The 11,606-nt window shown below is 38.0% G+C and overlaps 1 protein-coding gene across 4 annotated transcripts in view; it reads left to right on the top strand.

Moving 5' to 3' along the window:
- CCDC141 (coiled-coil domain containing 141) overlaps positions 1-11,606 on the top strand; it is a 224,589-nt gene that overhangs the window by 198,656 nt on the left and 14,327 nt on the right. For 3 of the 4 annotated variants that reach the window (XM_055397508.2, XM_055397507.2, XM_055397505.2), the window contains 3 exons: positions 739-922; positions 4,885-4,997; positions 10,443-10,556. In XM_055397508.2, coding sequence (XP_055253483.2) covers positions 739-922; positions 4,885-4,997; positions 10,443-10,556 — 411 coding nt within the window. The remainder of the gene's footprint in view (positions 1-738; positions 923-4,884; positions 4,998-10,442; positions 10,557-11,606) is intronic. The other variant, XM_055397506.2, reaches the window with a different exon arrangement.

Genomic DNA, 11,606 nt, shown 5'->3' with positions numbered 1-11,606 from the left:
AATGCAATAGAGCTTTTAGATTTAACACCACATGAGGAGGATTGAAATGATCATTCTTCCATATCTGATGTATAGGTTTGCTGTACTTCTATGGCACTTATTTAAAGCCAACTCCTAACAGAGTCATGTGTTTCCATTTCTCACTCAGCGTAAGTGCTTCTGGCCTTGGTCAGACACATTTCTTTCATCACAGTTATTTATTTTTAGTGAGAAACTGTCTCAGTTCTCCACTATGCTTTGAAAATATGATGATTTTCTATCAAGAAAAGGTCAAATGCTATTCTTCAAATGATATCTCCTCCATCTACAGACTAAATTTTATTCCTAAAAGAATTTATTTGTTGGAGTGTTATTTGGGCAATACTTTATCCATATATTGTTAATGATTTCAATTAAATAGGCTGGATTTTGTGTGTTTGAGCTTTTTCTTACCTTTAGCTGATATTTGGATTCTTTTTAGTGCCATATGCTTTTTTTAGAATGCCTGTTCTTGTAAGTCTACAACTTTTCTCCTAGGAATTATATTTCAGGCAAATCTATGAAAGCAGAAAAGTCTAATTGATTTCCATGCTTTCTTATATGACCGTAATTTCCAAGTGCAAAAGTATATGATCATGCTGTGAGGTTTCCTTTCTTAGGACTTAAAAAGAGTTCACATTAATTACTTCAGTGGTCAAAAAGAAGAAATTTGGGAGGATGGTGTCTCTTTAATCTTTGCTTTCTCCAATTTTAATTTAGTGTCACTTTTGGTATGAAGATGCAAGTGCCACAGTTGTAAGAGTTGGAAAGTATTCCACAGAGTGCAAGACCAAGGAAGCAGTGGAGATCCTCCACCAGCAGTTCAAAAAGTTTATCACACCCTCAGCACCTCAGCAGGAAGAAAGGATTCAGGAGATCAGTGACCTCGCTCAGCGCTTATATGGTGAAGTCTCCTTTAAGATTCCCATTGATTCGCCACTGGACAAATTTCTAGTGAACCAGCAGACAGCAGAGCGTGGCAAGCCCTCAGGGTCCTCACTGCTCCAGCCTATTCTGGGAAAAGGTTCAAGATAAGAGGAAAAGTGAATAATAGGGAATAGAGGAAGGAACTCCTGGCTGCAGGAGACGAAAGCATGTGGATTTTTAATGACCATTTGTAAGCCCTCCTTCTCTCTTCCCTTTCTCCCCCATTAAAACCAGAATAGTACTCAGCTTATGTAGACAAAAATGAAATATAATTTCTTAGAGTGAGTCCTCAAAACCATACACAGCTCCCATAGTCCTTGAAGTAGGTAGAAAGCTAAGACTGAGGTCTACAGCCCTCATGTTTCTATGAGGATTAAGGTTTGTAGATATAAGAAAGAGCTGGAAGGTCATCCCTTGTCTTCCTCTCATTTGTGGAATAAATAGTGCATGTGTGCTCAGTCGTGTCTGACTCTTTGCAACCCTGTGAACTGTAGCCTACCAGGCTTCTCTGCCCATGGGATTCTCTAGGCGAAAATACTGGAGTGGGTTGCCATCTCCTCCTCCAGGGGATCTTCCTGATGCAGGGATCACACCCATGTCTCTGGTGTCTCCTGCATTGCAGGCAAATTCTTTACCACTGAGCCACCTGAGAAGCCCTGTGGAATAAATGGGAGAATTCAAATCATCATCTCATGGATTGTGCTTTCCTCTTCTCTATTACTGTTGGTCTGAAAAGCCTTTCCATGTGAAGAAGGCCACCATTTAAAATGCCTGTTTGAGGGTGACAGTCCTTGAGGGTGCAAGAAGAATAATTTCATGAATTCCTTGACACTGTTAACTACAAGGTAATTAACAAGAGTGATTCCTAGTGACAGGGCAAACCTAGCCCCAAAAGATGGAGCAACAGTGCTTCATTGGCTGCCCACAGCTGCTGCCACATGGATAGTCTCTCTTGTTACATGAAGCACTCATTCTCCATGGATAGCCATAAAAATTTTCTGGAACAGCATCTATTGTATTAGCTAATACCAAATTAATGAGAATGCATTATTAATGATTTTCCAAAGGAAATGGTAAATACATAAAAATAATAAAATATGAACTGAAAAATTAAAGAAAACTAATGTTATATTTCATTCCTACTGTATAAGTGTACTAAAAAATTTTGGAGGCACTCCACTCCCATGAAGTGGTTTATGTTTTCTTCAGTTATTATGTTTTTTACACTGTAGCATAATTACCTTTTCATTTGTCTGTCTTCTCAGCTGAGCTTAAGCTCCTTGAGGGTAAGAGAAATATATTTTATCACTAGGTTTAAGTGCCTATTGAAGTTCAGCACAAAGATCCCATAAAAGTTGCGATTATCCTCCTGTCTTGCAAAATCACACTTTCTGCCTTGTTTGTATTCCTGGCCTTATCACGAACTGACATATTGTATGGTTATATGTGGTCATCTGGCTCTCCTTACCGGAGTATAAGCTCCTTGAGAAAAGGGATTTTGCCTGTTATTTCACAGATTCATGGTACATACTAAGTGGTTAACAATTATTTGATGACTAAATAAATCACTGAATGGATAAATGAACAGCATGAGTTTTCATCTGTTCAGTTTGGAAGCGATGCATTTTTTAGAATTTGCATCAGGTAAGATACTTAAGGAATAGTATATCATCTTGCATCATTATTGAACCTAGAATTTTAATACAAAAAAATTTATCTCAAAAACATTTTTGTGTACCTTTTATGTACTTTGTTCCGTTGCTAAGCCATGTCTGACTTTTTGTGACCCTGTGGACTGCAGCACACCAAGCTTCCCTGCTGTTCACTATCTCCTGGAGTTTCCTCAAACTCATGTCTGTTGATTCAGTGATGCCATCCAACCATCTCATCCTCTGTCACCCACTTCTCCTCCTGCCCTCAATCAGGGTCTTTTCCAGTGAGTTAGTTCTTCACATCAGGTGCCCAAACGGTTGGAACTTCAGCTTCAGCAACAGTCCTTCCAGTGAATATTCAGGGTTGATTTCCTTTAGGATTGACTGGTTTTTTCTCCTTTCTGTCCAAATGGACTCTCAAGAGTCTTCTCCAACACCACAGTTCAAAAGCTTCAATTCTTTGATGTTCAGCCTTCTTTATGGTCCAACTCTCACATCCGTACATGACTACTGGAAAAACTATAGCTTTCACTATACAGACCTTGTCAGCAAAGTGATGTCTCTGCTTTTTGATATGCTGTCTGGGTTTGTCACAGCTTTTCTTCCAAGGAGCAAGTGTCTTTTAATTTCAAGGCTGAAGTCACTGTCTGCAGTGATTTTGGAGCCCAAGAAAATAAAGTTTGCCACTATTTCCTTTTTTCCCATCAATTTACCATGAAGTGATGGGACTGAATGCCATGATCTTAGTTTTTTGAATGTTGAGTTTTAACCCAGCTCTCCTCTTTTACCTTCATCAAGAAGTTCTTTAGTTCTTCTTCACTTTCTGCCATTAGGTGATATTATGGAGCTGTGATTGATATAAAGACCTGTACAACCTATTTCCATCATTCAGGAATCCAGTCTGTGCCTTGAAGTCACAATATGGTAAATGCAGTGAGAAAGGTCTAAAATATGTGTTTGCTAGAACTGCCATAACAAAATACCATGTGCTGGGTAGCTTAAATCACAAAAATTAATTTCTTCAAAGTTCTAGAAGCTGAAAGTCTAAGATCAAGGGGCTCAATGTGCTGGTTTTTACCGAGGCTTCTCTTTGCTTGCTTGCTCTTCACATAGGCATCTGTCTGTGTACAAGCACCCCAGGTTCTCTGAACTTCTCTTAAGGACACCAATCATAATGAATTGGCACCCCACCCTCATGGCCTCTTTTTCACTTTATCTCCCTTTAAAGACCTCATCTCCAAATAATGTTACATTCTGAGATACTGGAGCTTGAGTTTTCAATATATGAATTTTAGGTGGGACACAGTTCAGTCCATAACAATGTATAATATTATTTTAGTCTGAGTTGTGGAGTTCAGTAGTCCACTTAAATCTCTGCTATTTCAATTATTGTCTGGGTTACCTGAAGAGGCTCTTTTGAGCCTGGGGTTCCTCATTTGGATAATGCAGTAGAACCTTCTAGAGGAAGATTTTGTTAGCTAATGCATATAAAGTGCCTGCTGCTGCTGCTGCTAAGTCGCTTCAGTCGTGTCCGACTCTGTGTGACCACATGGACTGCAGCCTACCAGGCTCCTCTGTCCATGGGATTCTCCAGGCAAGAGTACTAGAGTGGGTTGCCATTGTTTTTTCCAATATAAAGTGCCTCGCCACAGGCAAATAAGATGCACTCACCACACAATAGATACTTGTATTATTACTCCAGTAGGGAGAGGAAAATCCAGTTGGGAAAGATGAAGAATATTTCCACAAAGATCTTGACTTTGGAGGTAGACCTTGAAGAGTGAGTAGAATTTGTCCCAACAGAGACGGGGGTATGGGTATTCTTTCCCCATATAGGAAAGAATAGTCAGTGGTTGTGGGGATTTTGAGAGAAAAGTTTCTAGTTCAGTTTGGTCAGATATTAAGTATGTGAGGGAATTAGGGAGATGTATTTTTGAGAAAGGCAGGTCGAAACCATATCACAGAGGGCCTTGACTGTATACTTTCTAGGTTGTGAAGAGCAGTTGAATGTTTTGAAATGGAGAAAAGAGGTTAGAGTGGAGCTTTATGAATATTAATATAACAACTCTATTTAGGTTACATAAGAGGGACATGGTGCAGCAAATGTAACCATTTTTCTAGAAGATTTGGTTTTTCCAATGATGCTTTCGTCTATTCAACAAATCTTTAGTGAGTGCTTACTATCTATAGGCCCAGTGTTGGACACTGGGATAAATTAATGCCTGGGATTATTTTTTCTGCTAAGGATTTGACCTTTAAAAATGGTTTTAACCCTTCTTCTCCCCAGGTTTTGAAGAAGGGCAGAAATATGCTGAGAAAATAGTGGCCAAACACAAAGAAGTTCTTGAATCAGTCACTGAATTATGTAGCTCTCTCACAGAGCTTGAAGAAAAGCTGAAGGTAATTTCTTCTTTATGTTTGTTTAAAAGATATAAATTAAAATGTGTGGATCAAGTGTCTTCTGGTGCAAAGATGTTCTAACGCAAATTCTCAAGGGACATAATGTGCACATTTGTTTCACAGCTTTCTAACATAATTACTTGGTTGTTTTTAATAGTTAATTGTTTCTTTCCCATCACTGTAGAGAAAAATGTTGCTGAGAATGAGGGTTAAGCACAATTAAGGTGTCTCATTTACATTTTCATGGATCATATCCTAATGGATAAATGTGTGCCATTAAAATCAAAGTCTATATTGTTGTTGTCAAGTTGCTCTGTCAGTATCCTTATGTTTTCATTCATAAATAACGAACATAAGTTGTTTTATTTTCTTCCAAATTGTGGCCCCAGAGAAAATAAAACTAATCTTCAGATATTATAGTCATTGAACATTTAGCTTCTTGGAAATATTAAACTAATCATTAGCATCCTTCATGGAATAATAAAATTGATGGTAAAAATAGGAAATATGTTTATGATTTATCTAGGCAAAATCCAGTTAATAGAGAAATGTATGTATATATATACGTACATACCTAGGTATGTATACACACATATGTATTTTTTGTCTTTGTCATTTCCAAACTGATTTTATTAGTGTTCTTTTCATAACTGACTGAAAGAACCAGTTATTTAGGATTGAAAGAGTGGTAAGGTAATTAAGAGCACAGACTCTGGGGTAAAATACAGCCACCTAGGAATACCAACTCTCCAAATTATTATATTTGTGAATAGGGATTTAATCTATTAAGGGTATATTTCTTAATGACCCCGAGTCTCCGTTTCCTGATCCATAGAATGCAGAAAATAGAGGAAGCTAATCACAGGATAGCGCTGAGTACTGAATGTGAAGACACCCATAATTATTGGGATTTCTGTTGGTATGGAGACATAATGGTGCTCTTGCAGTTTGGAGCAGAATTATATTTATTTTCAGCAAGTATTTTTTCTGTATGAATTTTCATGTCAGATATTTGAGTAACATTCTGTTCAAAATAGTTTGCTAAGCTTTTAATTCAGTGGGCATCCAATCAAATTGTTTTTTTTTTCCCTCTTTGGTTGAGAATCTAGATTTTTCCATTTTTACCATTTTAAATAACACTATAGTAAACGTCTTTGTACATGAAACTTTTTTCGTTCTTTTGTATTATTACCTACACAAAAATTATTTGCTTTCCATAAATGTTTTGCAATTATAATGCCACCAGTAATGTATGAATGCACCTTACATTTTATACTATCTTTTTCAACATTTTTCATTTCCTCCTCACCTTTACCCCAACCCCTGAGGATGTGTCTCTTCTCCTGACTTTTGAAACGCAGCCCAAAAAATCACTGCTCTTTTTCACTCTTTGCTGCCGTCTACAGCATCTCTCCCATTTCTGTTGTACATCTCCAGGTGAGCGCCACTTAAAACATATGCTCTCTTCAAGAGATACCCCTTTCCAGCTTTTCATCTTCATGCTATTTTTCCTGAAAGCTGTGTCCACTCTCTCTGCCTCCTTCCACTTTCCCCCTTCCTCCCACACCCCCTGGAGTCAGAGTGGTGCCCTCTTTCTCATTCCCAACCTTCCATTGGATTCTCTTTTGCTAGTCAGGAGCCCTCTATTAATTGACTCCTGCTAGATGACACTGCTAGTGTCATTTTTAAATTCAAAACCCCTCCCTGCAACCTCTTCTTTGCTTACCAAATGGAGTTCAGACTCAAGGTTTCCCTGTGTTCTGGAACTGACTGTCTTTCCAAACCATTGTGCTTCTCCACTCATTGTTGGGTCCTACCTCAGCGGTCTCCTACCCCACCCTCCCTAAATTTTACAGTCATCCCTCATATCCACAGTTTTGCTTTCCTCAGTTTTGGGTACCTAAAGTCAACCTCAATCATAAAATATTAAATGAAAAACTCCAAAAGTAATTTTTTTATGTTTTAAATTATGAGAGACCATATTTACATAACTTGTATTAAAATACATTGCTATACTTGTTTATGTTTTATTATCACTGTTATTAATCACTTACCCTACCTAATTTCAGAGAAGGCAATGGCACCCCACTCCAGTACTCTTGCCTGGAAAATCCCATGGACAGAGGAGCCTGATGGGCTGCAGTCCATGGGTCGCTAAGAGTCAGACACGACTGAGCGACTTCACTTTCACTTTTCACTTTCGTGCATTGGAGAAGGACATGGCAACCCACTCCAGTGTTCTTGCCTGGAGAATCCCAGGGATGGGGGAGCCTGGTGGGCTGCCATCTATGGGGTCGCACAGACTCAGACACAACTGAAGCGACTTAGCAACAGCAGCAGCAGCTACCTAATTTATAAATTAAACTTTATCATGGATATGTATATACTAGAAAAAAAATGTAGTAACATATACGTAGTATTTTCTGCAGTTTCAGGTATCCACTGTGGGTCTTGGAAATGTATCTTCTACACATAAAGGCAGACTACTGTACTTCACACATACATGACCTTCCATCTCTCTTATCTAAATTGTTCTCTCAAGGCCAAACCCAAATACCACCTCCTCCACAATTTCTTCCTTAGCTGTGTCACTCCCTCTCTGATCTGCTGTGGCAGCAGTGTTCCTTCCTACCATAATCATCACATACATCTACCATGATCATCCAGCCGCTCTCCTAGATTATACTTGAGGAAACCCTGTTCAGTTCAGCATCCCACACAACATTTAACAATGTGCTTTGCCTAAAACAGGTTTTCCATAAAGGTTTTGGCATTTATAGTAAACACCCAAAGGATTGGTACAGAAAAAAAAAAATCTTTCAGTAGCTCAAAAGTTTGATTTGGGTGGATATAGAAATGAGGAAGGGCCTCTATGGCAAGAGAAACAGGCATCAGCATTGCCCTGAGGAGATACAGCCTGAACAAAATCCTGCCAAAGGACGCTAACAGTCTATAGATGTTTCTATGAGGGCATAAATGTCTGGGTTTTGTTTTTAAGGTTGACTCTATGGCTCTCTTTTGCAGGAGTTCATAAAAAAAAGCAGGCCTAGAAATCCCTGTCAAGGTTAAAATAGTGATAATAATCCTTTCTCTTTGTGTAGAATTTTGATATTTACAGAGGATTTTCATAAATATTACCTCAGTGTTTTCCAAATAACCTTGTGATGGTAATAAGGTAGATGTTGTTTTCTTTGTTTTAAACATCAGAGAGGGTAAAAATGTTTTATTTGAGGACTCACACCCAGTAGTGGTGGATCTGGAGTAGGACCTTAGTTATAATTCAAAAGCTAGTATTCCTTCCACAACTGTCACTTTATTGTACTTTTTATTCAAGTATAGTTGATTTACAATATCATCTTATTTTCAGGTGGCACAGTGATTCAGATACACACACATATTCCTTTTCAGATTCTTTTTCCTTATAGGTTGTTACAAAATATTGAGTATGGTTCCCTGTGCTATATAGCAGGTCTTTGTTAGTTATTGATTTTATGTATGGTAATGTATATATGTTAATCCCAACCTTCTAATTTATAGCCCCCACTACCCTTTCTCCTTTGGTAGCCATAAGTTTGCTTTGCATGTTTATAAACCTCTTTCTGTTTTGTAAATAATTTCATTTGTATAATTTTTTTTTCATATTCCACATATAAATGATATCATATGATACTTATCTTTCTCTGTCTGATTTACTTCACTTAGTATAATAATCTCTAGGTCCATCCATGTTGCTGTAAATGGCATTATTTCATTCATTTTGCATATATGTACCACATCTTATTTATCCATTTATTTGTCAGGGGCCATTTAGGTTGCTTCCATGTCTTGGCTGTGGTAAATAGTTCTGTAATGAATGTTGGGGTGCATGTATCTTTTTGAATTATGGTTTTCTTTGGTTATATGCCCAGGAGTGGGATTGCTGGATCAATTGATATTTCTATTTTTAGTTTTTTAAGAGCCCTCCATACCGTTCTCCATAGTGGTTGTACTAATTTGCATTCCACTTTGGAATTAGGTATACAGTATATACTAAAGCAGAGTAATTTATCAAATAACATAAACCAGTGTAAGTTTTAGAGTTGGAAATAAGAGCTGAATCTCCCCAGTAAATGTCTGCCCAGATCCTTTGAGTTGATGTAACATGTTCACTTTGAGAAGTATGCCTGTTTCTTTAAGGCCTAATGCCCATGTTCCAGGTGGTATAGAGTATCTTCTGTTGGCATATTCTTGTTCAGTATCTAAGTCACATCCCTCTCTTTTTAACACTGTGAACTGCAGCACACCAGGATTCCTCTCTTTCACTGTCTCTTGGAGTTTGCTCAAATTCATTTCCATCGAGTCAGTGATGCCACCCAACCATCTCATCCTCTGCCACCTGCTTCTCATCCTGCCTCAATCTCTCCCAGCATCAGGGTCTTTTCCAGTGAGTCGGCTCTTCACATCAGGTGGCCAAAGTATTGGTGCTTCAGCTTCAGCATCAGTCCTTCCAATGAATATTCAGGGTTGATTTAAGATTTACTGGTTTGATCTAGCAGTTCAAGGGACTCTCTGGAATCTTCTCCAGCACCACAGTTCAAAAGCATCAAATTTTTAGTGCTCCGCCTTCTTTATAGTCCAACTCTCACATTCATACATGACCACTGGAAAAGTCATAGCTTTGACTAAATGGACTTTTGTCAGCAAAATGATGTCTCTGCTTTTTAATACGCTGTCTAGGTTGGTCATAGCTTTTATTCCAAGGAGCAAGTGTCTTTTGATTTCATGGCTGCAGTCACTGTCCACAGTGATTCTGGAGTCCAAGAAAATAATGTCTGTCACTGTTTCCACTGTTTCCCCATCTATTTGTCATGAAGTGATGGGACCAGATGCCATGATCTTAGTTTTTTGAATGTTGAGTTTTAAGCCAGGTTTTTCACTCTCCTCTTTCACTTTCATCAAGAGGCTCTTGAGTTCTTCTTCACTTTCTGCCATTAGAGTGGTGTCATCTGCATATCTGAGGTTATTGATATTTCTCCTGACCATCTTGATTCCAGCTGTGATTCATCCAGCCAGGTAGTCCTCATGATGTACTCAGCATATAAGTTAAATAAACAGGGTGACAATATACAGCCTGGACGTACTCCTTTTCCTATCTGGAACCAGTCTGTTGTTCCATGTCCAGTTCTAACTGTTGCTTCTTGACCTGCATACAGGTTTCTCAGGAGGCAGGTAAGGTATCTGGTATTCCTCTATTATAACAAGAACTTTCTTCCTACTGGACCTTTGAACAACCAGTTTTTATTGCCAGTGAACTTTTATCAACAGAGGAGGTACAAAGGGGAATGAAACCTTGAAATAACTGTATAAATCACTTCACGGGAATATGCCAGTCTCTTGTGGGATACATTTGCTGAAAGACTATCAACTTTACTGGACAAAGCTCTCACTAATCTTCACTTTGTACAGCAGGGAGATGTTTTAAAGTTGAATCTGAATTTGGAAGACTTCCATGATTGCATTGACCTACTAAAAGAACCAACGAGAAATAAGCAGACAATATTCAATGATGGAAGGAATAAGGTAAAGAAATCCATGTATCCTCAGATATTTGTTACTTTCATTTTGAGGTTAGCATCACTGTGCATTAAAAAATAAAAATGAATTGAAGCCTTATTATCTTTCTGAATTGTCCAGTGTGGATGCAAGTGAATGTCCTTTTCCCTTCTTTTCTACTCATTACTTAGTCTTTCTTCTCTCACCTGTGCTTTTACCTCAGCGTCTCTCCCATTGAATACTGGAAACATAGCATTTCACAGTGGCATTGGGACAGTCAGTCAAACACCACACTATTGCCGCAAATTTTGTTTCTCCCATCTTTAACTGCCTTTCTTGTTGACCTTTCAATCCCAACTCCAAATTTTACTTCTCCCTCTTTATCATACCGCTAATAATTTTGTTGTTTTACACTACCCATTGGAAAACCTTAATACATGATATTAGATTGTATCTCATTCCCATAGAATCTATTTCTAACATATTTCTAGGAATATGTACTAAAACATAGAATGCAACTGAACAATAAACACTAAAGTATTTATAGAAGTGTTAAATTATTTTAAAGTCTATGCATTGCACGTAAATTAAGCATGTAGCAAAACTGCAAATACTCACAAAATGCAAATGCATTTCAAAAGCATTATTTAAATCGCATCATTATGGATTTTCAGTATAAGTTGTTCACTATCTATTCATAGCTCCCGAACTATAATTAGCTCTTGATTTTATGCGTTGCCAAGTTTGCTCCCAGTGTTTGTCTCTCTCCCAAGGAACTGAAGGGACAAGCAAAGTCAACGTTATTCTCAACTGCTCCTGAATAAAATAAAATGTACTTTTTGTGGCACTAGAGTCTAAAAAATCTCCCCACTTATTGCTGTCATCTCATGGAGAAAGACATCTTTTCTTAAACTAAATATGGTATTTAGAACTTCCTTATAGGTCCTTTTATGCAGGTTAAATCTATGTCAAGTTCTCATGCAATTATACAACCACCAGGCAGCAAGTACCACACTAAGTAAACTGACATTTTTTTGGTGGGATGGCCCTGTACCATTTAAACCCTGACTCCTCTCT

The sequence above is a fragment of the Moschus berezovskii genome, chromosome 2, assembly GCF_049115385.1.
Source record: "Moschus berezovskii isolate FMDL1 chromosome 2, NW_MosBer_1.0, whole genome shotgun sequence".
In the NCBI taxonomy this organism is placed as follows: domain Eukaryota; kingdom Metazoa; phylum Chordata; class Mammalia; order Artiodactyla; family Moschidae; genus Moschus; species Moschus berezovskii.
The sequence above is the reverse complement of the archived record's forward strand: the minus strand, read 5'-3'. Positions and strand labels throughout refer to the sequence as shown.